The sequence below is a fragment of the Dendrobates tinctorius genome, unplaced genomic scaffold, assembly GCF_039654945.1.
Source record: "Dendrobates tinctorius isolate UK_male_01 unplaced genomic scaffold, ASM3965494v1 ptg000138l, whole genome shotgun sequence".
NCBI lineage: Eukaryota > Metazoa > Chordata > Amphibia > Anura > Dendrobatidae > Dendrobates > Dendrobates tinctorius.
In genome coordinates this window covers 10,306,539-10,322,327 of record NW_027361806.1, presented here as the reverse complement: position 1 = coordinate 10,322,327, position 15,789 = coordinate 10,306,539, and the positions used below count along the sequence as shown (strand labels likewise).

At 44.6% G+C, this 15,789-nt stretch overlaps 1 protein-coding gene across 1 annotated transcript in view; it reads left to right on the top strand.

Moving 5' to 3' along the window:
- The first annotated feature begins 35 nt into the window (after positions 1–35).
- Positions 36–15,789, top strand: part of C8B (complement C8 beta chain) — a 45,587-nt gene continuing 29,833 nt past the window's right edge. Inside the window, exon 1 of the mRNA XM_073544558.1 lies at positions 36–193. Coding sequence (XP_073400659.1) covers positions 147–193 — 47 coding nt within the window. The 5' untranslated portion in view covers positions 36–146. The remainder of the gene's footprint in view (positions 194–15,789) is intronic.

Below are 15,789 nucleotides of genomic sequence, written 5' to 3'. Positions count from 1 at the left end.
GGAGTCTTGGGTTTTTTTTTTTTCTTTCTTGGGGTTTTTCTTTTTACCAGACTGGGCAAATGCTTTGTGTGTTATGTTTCTTAATCCAGTGTAGTCAATGCAGAGGAATCAACAGCAACTAAAGGAAAGAATCGTCTAAATATATCATGGTCTTCTATGGGATTCTGCTGTGCCTCGGCCTGTATTACACCAGGTAAGCGCTCGCTCTCTGTATGACTGGTGACCCCTATTGTATATGTTATAATAGAAGAAGAATATCTTCCTGGGCTGCGATTCTCACATTTACAGCAGCTGAGATACAGGAATTATAGACGCTCTTGTTTTTGAAAAATAGTTAATGAAGTGATGATCTTGAATAATAGGAAATATTTTAATAAAGCCTAAATTCCAAACAAAGAGCAATAGAAGAACCGTATGTACAAAATATTTGATAGTAGCAGACTGTTATCAGATAGAATAAAGGGGATTCATGTATTTAGAATATTCTATTAGAAAAATAGTCAAAACAACTAATGCAAGATTTACGATTTCAGATCAAACATTTATAATTTATGTACCTAAAATGCTCATTGGCTAACTCAACAATTACATGACAATGGTAACATAATATTAATATTATGTGTTGTCATAGATAACAGCTTGATCTGTTCAACAGGAAGACCGTTGGCAAGAAAATTGCTATAACATAATACATGTGTAATAATATAACTAATAATAATAATAATAATCTTTATATAGCGCCAACATATTCCGCAGCGCATTACAGTTTAACAGTTTCAAGACACAAGTCATAAGTAACAACGATAACAATACAGTAATTAAAATAAAATAAGACGACCCTGTTCGTGAGAGCTTACAATCTACAATGAGGTGGGGGAGATACAGAGTACAGGTGTGTATTTACAATGGTGTATATACAATGAAGGTCCAGTCATCCTGAGAAGGTGGGGGACAGAGATAGTGAATGGGCTACGTACTCACACTTGCAGATAAAATGACTTTAATGCACAAGAATATAACTACTATAATACTGCCCCTGTGTACAAGAATATAACTACTATAATACTGCCCCCTATGTACAAGAATATTACTACTATAATACTGCCCAAATGTACAAGAATATAACTACTATAATACTGCTCCTATGTACAAGAACATAACTACTATAATACTGCCCCCTATGTACAAGAATATAACTACTATAATACTGCTCCTATGTACAAGAATATAGCTACTATAATACTGCTCCTATATACAAGAATATAACTACTATAATACTACCCCTATGTACAAGAATATAACTACTATAATACTGCCCCTATGTACAAGAATATAACTACTATAATACTGCTCCCTATATACAAGAATATAACTACTATAATACTGCTGCTATGTACAAGAATATAACTACTATAATACTGCCCCTATGTACAATAATATAACTACTATAATACTGCTCCTATGTACAATAATATAACTACTAAAATACTGCCCCTATGTACAAGAATATAACTACTATAATACTGCCCCTATGTACAATAATATAACTACTATAATACTGCTCCTATGTACAAGAAAATAACTACTATAATACTGCCCCTATTTACAAGAATATAACTACTATAATACTGCTCCTATGTACAAGAACATAACTACTATAATACTGCCCCTATGTACAGGAATATAACTACTATAATACTGCCTCTATGTACAAGAATATAACTACTATAATACTGCCCCCTATGTACAAGAATATAACTACTATAATACTGCCCCTATGTACAAGAATATAACTACTATAATACTGCTCCTATGTACAAGAATATAACTACTATAATACTGCCCCTACTTACAAGAATATAACTACTATAATACTGCTCCTATGTACAAGAACATAACTACTATAATACTGCCCCTATGTACAGGAATATAACTACTATAATACTGCCTCTATGTACAAGAATATAACTACTATAATACTGCCCCCTATGTACAAGAATATAACTACTATAATACTGCCCCTATGTACAAGAGTATAACTACTATCATACTGCCCCTATGTACAAGAATATAACTACTATAATACTGCCCCTATGCACAAGAATATAACTACTATAATACTGCCCCTATGTACAAGAATATAACTACTATAATACTGCCCCTATGTACAATAATATAAATACTATAATACTGCCCCTATGTACAAGAATATAACTACTATAATACTGCTCCTATGTACAAGAATATAACTACTATAATACTGCCCCTATGTACAAGAACATTACTACTATAATACTGCCCAAATGTACAAGAATATAACTACTATAATACTGCTCCTATGTACAAGAACATAACTACTATAATACTGCTCCTATGTACAAGAATATAGCTACTATAATACTGCTCCTATATACAAGAATATAACTACTATAATACTACCCCTATGTACAAGAATATAACTACTATAATACTGCCCCTATGTACAAGAATATAACTACTATAATACTGCTCCCTATATACAAGAATATAACTACTATAATACTGCTGCTATGTACAAGAATATAACTACTATAATACTGCCCCTATGTACAATAATATAACTACTATAATACTGCTCCTATGTACAATAATATAACTACTATAATACTGCCCCTATGTACAAGAATATAACTACTATAATACTGCCCCTATGTACAATAATATAACTACTATAATACTGCCCCTATGTACAAGAATATAACTACTATAATACTGCCCCCTATGTACAAGAATATAACTACTATAATACTGTCCCTATGTACAAGAATATAACTACTATAATACTGCTCCTATGTACAAGAATATAACTACTATAATACTGCCCCTATTTACAAGAATATAACTACTATAATACTGCTCCTATGTACAAGAACATAACTACTATAATACTGCCCCTATGTACAGGAATATAACTACTATAATACTGCCTCTATGTACAAGAATATAACTTCTATAATACTGCCCCTATGTACAAGAATATAACTACTATAATACTGCCCCTATGTACAAGAATATAACTACTATAATACTGCCCCCTATGTACAAGAATAGAACTACTATAATACTGCCCCTATGTACAAGAATATAACTACTATAATACTGCCCCCTATGTACAAGAATATAACTACTATAATACTGCCCCCTATGAACAAGAATATAACTACTATAATACTGCTCCTATGTACAAGAATATAACTACTATAATACTGTCCCTATGTACAAGAATATAACTACTATAATACTGCCCCCTATGTACAAGAATAGAACTACTATAATACTGCCCCCTATGTACAAGAATATAACTACTATAATACTGCCCCCTATGAACAAGAATATAACTACTATAATACTGCTCCTATGTACAAGAATATAACTACTATAATACTGTCCCTATGTACAAGAATATAACTACTATAATACTGCCCCCTATGTACAAGAATAGAACTACTATAATACTGCCCCTATGTACAAGAATATAACTACTATAATACTGCTCCTATGTACAAGAATATAACTACTATAATACTGCCCCTATGTACAGGAATATAACTACTATAATACTGCCCCCTATGTACAAGAATAGAACTACTATAATACTGCCCCTATGTACAAGAATATAACTACTATAATACTGCTCCTATGTACAAGAATATAACTACTATAATACTGCTCCTATGTACAAGAATAGAACTACTATAATACTGATCCTATGTACAAGAATATAACTACTATAATACTGCCCCGTGTACAAGAATATAACTACTATAATACTGCCCCCTATGTACAAGAATAGAACTACTATAATACTGCCCCTATGTACAAGAATATAACTACTATAATACTGCTCCTATGTACAAGAATATAACTACTATAATACTGCCCCTATGTACAAGAATAGAACTACTATAATACTGCCCCTATGTACAAGAATATAACTACTATAATACTGCTCCTATGTACAAGAACATAACTACTATAATACTGCCCCTATGACTTACTAGACTTCTATATAGTGAATATTAGAGATGAGTGAACCTGTTTGGAAAACGTTTGCCAATCTCATATTTGGCCCAAGCGTAGCTCATTCAGATTCATGCTAGGATTCCTGAGCATTTTTCTTCAAATTCGGCTAAATTTGGGCACAGTTCGGTAAATGATCCCATTTCCATTAGTTCTTTTGTTAGGACTTTGGCTGGGATACTGGTGCTGTATGATGAGCAAGGGATTGTGATTTATGAGGGGAAGGGGTAGGTAGAGCTCAGTGGAGAGGCAGACTGTTTTTTTTTTTTTTTAAACTAGCTTAATGTGTGTAGATTTCAGGAGCCAATCAGGTCGTGAAAAAGATCCACAGAGTCCAGACACAAAGGCTTCTGTCCTTGGCTGCCGAAGTCACATGTCCCTTTCCATACAAAAAGCGGACAAGTTGTTTTTGCACCATTTTGTCAGTGTAACAGCGCAGAGAGGGTGCTTCTGCTGCTGAAAGTTGTCATATTGTTTGATATGATCCTATATGAAATCGACCTTTGAACATCTAACTAGTTTGTGGTAATAGTGTTATCCAATCAGAAGTCCACATTTCTTAATCAAAATTGTTTGGGCCAATATTGGAGTGCAGGTGTAGGGTCGGTGGGCCGAGCTGGGGTGGTGGTCCCTCGATATACCGCGCAGAGACAAAACAGAGACAAGATGGAGGCAGGTTCTGGGTGCAACAGGTCCAAGTTTATTCCACTCGCCGACCGCCTGACGGCCTCTGCAGTACACCGCACTTCTCTTCACCTCACGGCCCTCCGTTTCTAGGGCCCGTTATACACACCGTACTTTCACACTAGGGACGTACATGCACGTACCGTCCCTTCTTCACTGATTGACGCTCCTGACAGGTCCGTCACTGTGGCCGCCTTAGGCCCATAAACCAACAGCAATTTTACTGGTCAGGCGTCGTGTCAAATACGGTGTCCAACACACGGTGTCTCGTCTCTTCTGCGGTTCTTCCTGTCAGGACCACCCCCCTGACGTTCTCTCTCCTCAGTCCCCCTGGTTCGGTTCTCTTCAGAGTGCACAAACTGTCGTAGTCCTCCTGTCACCTGAGCTCCCCCTGGGGACTGGAACTTTCTGGAACCCTCTTTCAAATTTATACCTTTCCCGGTTCCCTGTAACTCCGCCCCCATGACCAATGGTTTCTTAAGCCCTAAGCTAATGTCAAGTCCTTTGCTCACACTCCTCCCTGCCCTCTACTAGTCAACCCAAGGTACTGCATGTCCACTACACTTTCCTAGCTGTTTCCCCACTGTAGTAACTGACACCTACCTACACTGTGCAAACCTTTCCTTCTTCACTCTGACAAGTCCGTCCGTCCGTCAGGTCACTTTCCCTACACTCCCCCTTCCTTTGCCTATTGTCGTCCTCGACAATCGTGATCCCTGCCTTCGTCGTTCTGAAACTTCACCTGCACTCTGTTGTCGGACCAGCTCTTGGGCCAAACCCACTACCTGCGGGGGCCGAACCATACTGGGAGCACCATGCTCTGAGTAGCCTACTGCTACTCACCAGCGCACACGCCACATGACAACGTCTTTCAAACTGGGCTAGGTACACCCATATTCTCTCTATGGCGTGTACCTTCCCCTACTCTCCTCTTCTGTTACCTTCCACAGTCTGGTACGCCATGATCGAGGTCTCACACCTACCAGATCATTGCCAGCGTCCATCTCTCTCCTTCAGGGGTGCCCGTGGTGTCGGGGACCTGACTTAGGATGGCTGTCTTTTTCACATCTTCCACCTCTTGTACCTTTCTTTCAATTACATGTCATGGTCGGCGTCTCGGTCTCCCAGACCCTCTTCACACATAGACCCCTCTTTGGATCTCACACTTCCCGTTGGTCCCTCAGACCTTCCCTCACCCGGACCTGTTGCATTTTACTTTTGCATATTATACATCAAACAACTTTATGATAGCACAAATACCCATTTTTATATATTTGTTTTCATTTTCTTTTTGCTTCTAAAACCAACATATAATAATACAACATCACATGTTCTCCTTCTCCCCCCCTTCCTTGGACAAGGACACTCCCTCTTCTTAACATCCCCGCTTTGCCAGGCTTAATACAACAAACAAACAAAAACACCAAACTTCTATATTAAACCGCTTTTTTTCTTAACCCGGATGCAAACTGTCCTTGTAATTTTACAACACATTTCAACGAAACTTCGTGTCACGGGGTCCTTCTCTGGTATCACACAATCAACAGAGCAAGCGAAGAGTGAACAATTCCAAGACCTTTATTCAGGCAAAAATACGAAAAGGTCCATATTCAGTCCACCACACAAAGGATAAGATAGTCCAGAATAAGAATGCAGTCCAGTATCAGGATAAAATGTCCAGGGAAACGAGATTCCAAAACTCTAGCACCAGAGGATAGAAATGGGTCCTTCTCTCTGAAATGCAGCCTTTACACGATCCTGTCTCCACCGGAACTGACTTGTCCAGCTGCCGTTCTTCCCCCCACCACCTTCCTTGTCCAGGGGTAGTCAAACAAGTTGCCGCCCAGAGGAGAACAAAAGGCCTTAGGGATTAATGCACTACAGGGGGTCATCAAGAGACAGATACAGTGAGGCTGTAGACTTACAATGTAATAAGAAAAACACTATGAAAATAACTGGAATTGTTAAAAATAGGAATATACAAAAAATGACATCCACATAACATATCACACCATCACAACCTCTCCCCCCCATAATAAGTGAGCACGCCATGAGGTCTACACAGACCTCTGGCCTGCTCACTTTAGTCCATATTGCTCAGTTATTTATAGTTTCTTGTACAGTGGCAGGGGTAGGTCGGCCTGGGGAGCCTATGGTTCTTCTTGTCGAGACAGTCCATCGGCGTTCTGGTGCTGGCTTCCTCGCTTGTATTGGATGGAGAAGCTGTAGGGTTGTAAGGACAAGCTCCACCGCAGCAATCTTCCATTGTCCCCTGATACGCGATTCAGCCATGTGAGGGGGTTGTGGTCTGTAACAATTGTAAAGTCTCTGCCATACAAGTAGGGCTGCAATTTTTTTAGCGCCCATATGATGGCAACGCACTCCTTTTCAATAGTGGCATAGGCAGCTTCCCGATCCAGTAGTTTCCGACTGGCAAAAGCAACAGGATGTTCTTCTCCGGCGGCGTTCACTTGGCTAAGTACTGCCCCAATCCCAAAGGTGGATGCATCTGTCTGCACGAGGAACCTGCGTTTATAATCCGGGGCAGCCAAGACAGGAGCAGTGACGAGGGCAGTCTTTAACGCTGAAAAGGCATCCTCGCATGCCGTCGTCCACGTCACATTCCTAGGCATGTTCTTGCGGATCAGGTCGGTTAGGGGCTTGGCCAAGGTGCTGAAATTAGAAACAAATTTGCGATAGTAACCAGCAGTTCCTAAAAACACAAGTACCTGCTTTTTAGTCTGGGGTCTACACCAGTTGCTAATGGCTTCCACCTTGGCAGGCTCAGGCCTTAGTGTCCCACCCCCTACTCTATGCCCGAGGTACTGCACCTCAGCCATCCCTATTTGGCACTTATCAGGGCGAATGGTCAGTCCTGCAGTAAGGATACAGTCCAGCACTATGCCCAAGTGTTTAAGACGTTCCTCCCAGGTTGTGCTAAAAATGGCGATGCCGTCTAAGTAAGCACAGGCAAAGTCCTGACATTGTTGTAACAGTCGATCCACCAGTCTCTGGAAAGTAGCGGGGGCAGTTTTCATCCCAAAGGGCATTCCCAGGAACTCATAAAGCCCAAATGGAGTAGTGAAGGCTGAGCGCTCCCGAGCATCCTCCGTTAGGGGTATCTGCCAGTACCCCTTGCTCAAGTCTAATGTGGTCACAAATTGGGCACTGGCCAGATGATCCAATAGATCATCAATCCTGGGCATGGGATAAGCATCACTCTTGGTGGCATCATTTAGTCGTCTGTAATCAACACAGAATCGTGTTGTACCATCCTTCTTGGGGACCAGGACGACAGGAGAGGCCCAAGAACTGTGAGATGGCTGAATAACTCCCAGTTGTTTCATCTCCTCCAGTTCGTTCTTTATCATGCCTTGAACAGCCTCTGGAACCCGGTAGGCAGCCTGCTGGATGGGGCGTTGTCCGGGGGTTTCCACATGGTGACTGGTGAGAGTAGTCTTCCCCGGCTTTGAGGAGAAAGCAGCAGCCCTCGGCCTTAGTACGGCGACAATATCGTCCTTTTGTATATCCGATAAATGGGAGCCCAGGGGCACTTGTTCCAGTGATCCTCCCGCTTGGGCTACCTGGAGGAGATCTGGGAGATACTCGTCGTTGGCGGTATCACTAGGGGGGTGGCAGACAGCTAGAACAGGCAGAGATCGGTCGTGGTAGTCTTTCAGCATGTTAATATGTACGGTTTTCTGTCGTCGACCACTAGAGTCCAGGGCAATAACATAGTTAGTGTCATTAATTTTCTTGACAACCTGATAAGGGCCTTCCCACACTGCTTGAAGCTTGTTGGCAGGGGAAGCAGTAATCATGAGCACTTGCTGTCCTTCCATAAATTCCCGGTTCCTGGCATTAAGGTCATACCAGGTTTTTTGTCTGGACTGGGCCATTCGCTGATGTTCTTTAGCGAAGGTAGCTAGCTGGGCGAGACGGTCTCTGAGCTCTAGAACATAGGGAACGATGGGCATTCCGGTATCTGAGATGTCTCCCTCCAAATGTTCTTTCAGAAGAGTGAGAGGCCCACGGACCTTCCGGCTAAACAGTAGTTCGAAGAGAGAGAACCCTGTGGACTCTTGGGGAACCTCCCGATAGGCGAAGAGGAGATGTGGCAGGTACTTTTCCCAGTCTTTTTCAACGTCAACAAAAGCCCTCAGCATATTTTTTAGGGTTCCATTAAAGCGGTCACATAGTCCGTTGGTCTGCGGGTGGTATGGGGTGGTGCGAATGGCTCAAACACCACAGGTATGCCATAGGGACTGGACCAGATCTGACATGAACTGAGTGCCTTGATCCGACAATCTTTCACTAGGAAACCCTACCCGGGTAAAGATGGTAACAAGGGCCTCGGCTACCTTTACTGCTGTAATACTGGACAGGGCCACAGCTTCAGGATACCTAGTGGCATAGTCCACCACGATCAGGATATATTTTTTCCCCGACCTGCTGGGGTGGGCCAGAGGACCTATGATGTCGACGGCTACACGTTGAAATGGTTCCTCAATTATGGGCAGGGATTGCAGGGGTACCTTATGTCGAGCTCCTGGGTGCCGCATTCGCTGGCACACATCACAGGTGCGGCAATAATGGGCTACCGACTGCGAGACGCCCGGCCAGTAAAAACTTTGGGTGAGTCTCTTTTCAGTCCTTTTTGTCCCTTGATGCCCAGCCAAGGGGATGTCATGGGCCAGTTGAAGTAGCTGTGCCCTGTACTTCTGAGGGACAATGAGTTGCCTGGTTGTTGCGTCAGGGTTGCCCTGGTCACTGCCCTTTGTTACCCGATAATACAGTCCGTTTTCTCGAGTGAAGCCATCCCCATTATCTCCCATGTGCCCAGTTTCTGCCTTTCGCCTAAGGGCTGCTAAGGTAGTGTCACCCTCTATTTCTCTCCTAAACTCCTCTCTGTCCCAAGACTCTCCCAATGTAGTAGCAGCAAAAGTATTGCTTACCGACTCTGATGCGGTTCGTGGTGGTTGCTCCCCGGTGGGGTCCGGATAACGTAGTGCTTGAAGGGCCTGTAGTCGGGTGACTGCTCCCACAAAGTCCAGAAAGTTGTGGGAAGCAGGGTGTATTACGGTCCGCGCTGCCGAGATTCACAAATCACCTGGGATGCAAGATGTAGTAGCAGTGTACTCCTTTATTTCCTCCTACGCGTTTCGGTGCCCTTCCTGGCACCTTCCTCAGGGATACACCCTGCTTCCCACAACTTTCTGGAGTTTTTTCCACGTGCGAGTGGTTGGTGGAGGTCCTGCAGCAGCTGATTCTGTGATATGCTCTCAAGCCAGTTGTGGGTTACACAACTGGAATAGGTGAGTGGAACTGTATTATACCGCTCATACTTCAAGTGTCACTAGTGATAGGGCACTATTGTGCCTCTTGTTCCCCCGACCATTTTTGTATTGCTCCCACAAATTGGCACTGTAACTCCCCAATGTCATTCCCAAGGAGGATATCTGCAGGAAGTCCTCCCATAACTCCAATCCAACACAGTTTTTCTCCACAACCATAATCCAAACGCACAGAAGCTTGCTGTATATATTTGCGGGCACCGCCCGCCAGGACAATAGGAATTCCCGGACCCTGGTAAATTGCCTCGGGTCGAACCACACGGGGGTCAGCGATAGTCAAGAATGCCCCCGTGTGTCTAAATCCTGACACTTTGTATCCATCAATAAAGACATCCTGCAGGTGGCATTGCCGTTGCTCTGAGTAGCTAAAGGACAGAGGCCGGAGTCTGTACACTCCAGGAGGGGTATCTATGGTGCCGTGGTCGGTGGTCCACTCTGGTGGGGGTGGTGGTAGCTCTTCCTCAGGTGTGGTGGAATGTACAAGATGCACTGGACGAGGTGGGGCTGCGTGGGGCTCCCTCCGAATCCTGGAGGGACAGCCAGACTGCAAATGTCCAGGTTGCCCACACCCATAGCACCTCCTCTCTGTGATACCCCCAGGTCGTGGTCAGAACTGTTGGGGCCTAGGATTGTGAGGCGTGATTGTCATCGGCTTGCGACTAGGTGGAAGGGCAGATATAATTGGAGGGGGACGGGGCGCGGGAGCAGGCCGTGGTTCATTGTCCAGAAGCCACCTCCATTGCGGCCGGATAGTATGGGCTTCATTGGCCAGGGCTGCAGCTCTATCCACGGTACACGGCATGCGCTCCCGAACCCATTCCCGTACCTCTGCAGGGCACTTGGCAAGAAATTGTTCTATAAGGAATGCCTGTATAACATCTTCCACAGTAAAGGCGTTTTCTGCTTCCAGCCATCTCCGACATGCCTCGGACATCTTATGTGCATACATCCTAAACGATCCCCCCGTGGTGCATGGGAGGTCTCGGAACTTGGCCCTATATGAGTCTGGGGTGATAGCATGGTAATCCAGGATAGTCCGCTTTACAATGTTATAATCCCGCTTCCGCAGTGCATCAATGGTTCGGTAAGCCTCCGCCAAGCTTCCGTTCAGGAGCCCCACTAACAAACGCATCCAGCTAGAGTGGGGCACCTCCATCACAGCACACTGCTGCTCAAAGTCTTTGAAGAACCCCTCCACATCTCCAGAAGCCTCATCAAATGGCTTAAACTCTGTCCGGGTGATCCATACAGGCTCCCGGATTGTTGGGGTTACACTCCACATTGCGTTACTCCCTTTTTCAAGCTCCATTGCTTCCTGTCTCCGCTGTGCCCGGCAGGCAGCCTCCTCCTTGTACTCCTGAGAGACGCCGGGGCCCAGAACCGCCATCTCTTCTTCATACCACACCAACCACTGGTTTTTCTGGATGGGGATCCCTGTCTCCAGTGCTCGTCCTTCAGACATCTGGGAGGAGGTGGCCGGGCTAGCGCCCACCAGTAGATCGATTAAGGCCTCTTTAGTCAGTCCCTGGTAGATCAGGCCCATGTCTCTGGCTCTCTCCTGTAAACTGCATACAGTCCAATTTCTGTACTCACTGTGTGGGTGGTTCTCCATTCGGTGACGCTCTGTTGATCCCACTGCTGCCACCAGTTGTCACGGGGTCCTTTTCTGGTATCACACAATCAACAGAGCAAGCGAAGAGTGAACAATTCCAAGACCTTTATTCAGGCAAAAATACGAAAAGGTCCATATTCAGTCCACCACACAAAGGATAAGATAGTCCAGAATAAGAATGCAGTCCAGTATCTGTATAAAATGTCCAGGGAAACGAGATTCCAAAACACCCTAGCACCAGAGGATAAAAATGGGTCCTTCTCTCTGAAATGCAGCATTTTCACCATCTTGTCTCTACCGGAACTGACTTGTCCAGCTGCCGTTCTTCCCCCCACCCCCTTCCTTGTCCAGGGGTAGTCAAACAAGTTGCCTCCCAGAGGAGAACAAAAGGCCTTAGGGATTAATGCACTACAGGGGGTCATCAAGAGACAGATACAGTGAGGCTGTAGACTTACAATGTAATAAGAAAAACACTATGAAAATAACTGGAATTGTTAAAAATAGGAATATACAAAAAATGACATCCACATAACATATCACACCATCACACTTCGAAAGTCCAAACCACTTTCTAGTGGCCGGCAGCAAGGGGTCCCACAGCCGTGGAACTCCCGGGGTGTAAGGGGTGTCCGCTACAGTTCTCTCTACGGGGGTTCGCATTCTTCGGGCTCCGCCAGTACTGCCACCGCATAATATCCGCGGGGGCAGTATTCTTTATAATATGACACTAAGTCCCCCTCCTTCAGAGCCCGGCCGTGATGTATGGAGTCCACGTTAACATAAACCTTTTGGCCAGTCTGATCTCGGATGAAACCGTAGCCTTTTGTCACATTGGTGTACACCAACCGTCCCTTCGATCTCTTAGCCGCCATACCTGCCTCTCCCTTTTCATGCAGCTGTTTCCAAATCGCTTGCTCCCGTGCCTTCTTCCCCTTAATAACCTCCGCAACCCACACGGAGGGTACAGCGCAGGCTCTAGAGTCCGATGAGCCGAGGAAGAGGGCAGGGCATAGGCAGCCGATGGTTTCTGCAGCCCAGCAGCCGCTGGAGCCGAATGGCAAATGGGGGCAGCCGGGTTCTCGAGTGGAAATTCAGCTCAGCCCCCAGCCGGGGCTGGCAGACCACACAAAAAACTGAATAGACCAACAAAATCAAGTGTGAACATTAGCAGAAAAACTTAGCTTTAGATGACTGGAACAGAGCTGGAAAACCAAGAGCTGACAAGCCAGAAGGAATCACCAGCAACTGAATAGGGCGTCGGCTGTCTTAAATCCAATCTGAGAATCCTGAGATCCAATCGTCATCCTCATTCCCAGGTGGCAGATCTCCACTGATCAAACCAGCCGCACAACCTCCCGTCACCACCAGAGGAAGTCCAGAAGGGGAACTCACAACTGGTGAGCATGAACTCACAACAGTACCCCCCCCTTGAGGAGGGGTCACCGAACCCTCATCCATGCCACCAGGCCGATCAGGATGGGTCCGGTGAAAAGCACGAACCAATCTATTGGCATGAATATCGGAGGCAGAGACCCAAGAATTATCCTCCTGACCATAACCCTTCCATTTGACCAAATACTGGAGTCTCCGTCTAACCAAACGAGAATCCAATATTTTCTCTACCTCATATTCCACATTGCCTTCGACCAACACAGGGTCAGGAGGTGCTGCCATAGGAACCACTGGCTCAACAAACCTCTTCAACAGAGATTTGTGAAATACGTTATGGATCTTGAACGTAACTGGAAGAGCCAATCGAAACGAAACAGGATTAAGAATTTCCAAAATCTTATAAGGACCAATAAATCTTGGCATAAATTTAGGAGATGCAACCTTCATAGGAATATTCTTAGACGACAACCAAACCATATCACCCACTTTAAACCGGGGACCAATGGTCCTATGCCGGTTGGAAAATCGCTGGGCCTTTTCCTGAGAAAATGACAACTTATCCACCACTCGGTCCCATATCTGCTGCATTCTCTTAACCACAGTGTCCACACCTGGGCAGGATGAAGATTCCACTTGCCCTGAAGAGAACCGAGGATGAAACCCAAAATTACAGAAAAAGGGTGACATCAAAGTGGCAGAACTAGCTCTATTGTTCAGCGCGAATTCGGCCAAGGGCAAAAATGAGACCCAATCATCCTGATCAGCAGATATAAAACATCTCAAATAAGACTCCAAGGTCTGGTTTGTTCTCTCAGACTGTCCATTGGTCTGGGGATGAAACGCGGAGGAGAAGGATAGCTGAATTCCCAGATTGGAACAAAAGGCTTTTCAGAATCTGGAAACAAACTGGACTCCTCTGTCGGACACAATGTTCTCAGGAATCCCATGTAGCCGAACCACCTGTTGTAAAAACAAGGGCACCAACTCAGCAGAAGATGGCAACTTTGGGAGTGGTACAGGATAGACCATCTTCGAAAATCTATCACAAATCACCCAGATAACAGTCATTCTCTGAGAGACAGGAAGATCAGAAATAAAATCCATTGAGATATGGGTCCATGGCCTCTTGGGCACCGGCAAGGGCATCAGCAACCCACTAGAACAAGAACAGGGTTTAGACCGAGAACAAGTCCCACAGGACTGTACAAAATTCCTGATGTCACGAGATAAGGCAGGCCACCATAAGGACCGACTCACCAAATCTCTGGTACCAAAAATACCTGGATGACCAGCCAATGTGGAGCAATGAATTTCAGACATCACTCTCCTTCTCCACTGGTCAGGAACATACAATTTTCCCATAGGGCAACGCTCAGGTTTATCCTCCTGAAGTTCCTCCAGGGCGCGTCTCAGATCGGGCAAAATGGCAGAAAGAACTACCCCCTCACCTAGGATGGTAGTAGGCTCGGTCACACTAAGAGAATCGGCACAGAAACTCCTAGAAAGGGCGTCTGCCTTAACATTCTTAGTGCCCGGAAGAAAAGAGACCACAAAATTAAAACGCGTGAAAAACAAGGCCCATCTATCCTGTCTAGGATTCAAGCGTTTGGTCGACTCCAGATAAATCAAATTCTTGTGATAGGTGAGGACAACAACTTGATGTCTAGCTCCCTCCAACCAATGTCTCCACTCCTCAAATGCCCACTTCATGGTCAACAATTCCCGATTCCCCACGTCACAGTTGCGTTCAGATGGGGAGAACTTTTGAGAAAAGAAGGCACAGGGATTCATCTTAGAAGTCACAGGGTCTTTTTGGGACAAAACAGCTCCTGCACCAATCTCAGAAGCATCTACCTCCACCTGAAATGGAAGTGAGACATCAGGTTGCCGTAAAACTGGAGCTGAAGTAAATCTCTGCTTAAGCTCCTGAAATGCTGAGACAGCCTCTGGAGACCAATTCAGCACATCAGCGCCCTTCTTGGTCTCATCAGTCAGTGGTTTGACAATACCAGAAAAATTACCCATAAATTTACGATAGAAATTAGCAAAACCCAAAAACTTCTGGAGAGCCTCCAAAGAAGTAGGCTGAACCCAATCATAAATGGCCTGTACCTTGGCCGGGCGGGTCCATTTCAATAGTCGATGGAGACAAGATAAATCCCAAAAATGAAATCCTCTGTACATCAAAGAGGCATTTTGATCCCTTAACAAACAGGGAATTCTCTCTCAAAATCTGGAACACAGTTCGGACGTGTTCCATATGAGAATCCCAATCCTTAGAAAAGATCAAAATATCATCCAAATAGATGATCAAAAACTTATCCACAAAGTCATGTAAAATATCATTCATAAAGGACTGGAAGACAGAAGGGGCATTAGTGAGCCCAAAAGGCATCACCAGGTACTCAAAATGTCCCTCTGGAGTATTAAACGCCTTCTTCCATTCATCCCCGTGCTTGATGCGAATAAAATGATACGCCCCCCTGAGGTCAAGCTTAGTAAACCAGCAGGCACTCTTAACTCTGGAGAATAAATCAGACATCAGAGGTAACGGGTACTGATATTTAACCGTCATCTTGTTAAGGGAACGATAATCAATACACGGTCTTAATGAACCATCTTTCTTGGCCACAAAAAAAAAAAAAAAAGCACCTAAAGGTGACGAGGATGGTCTAATATGACCCTTCT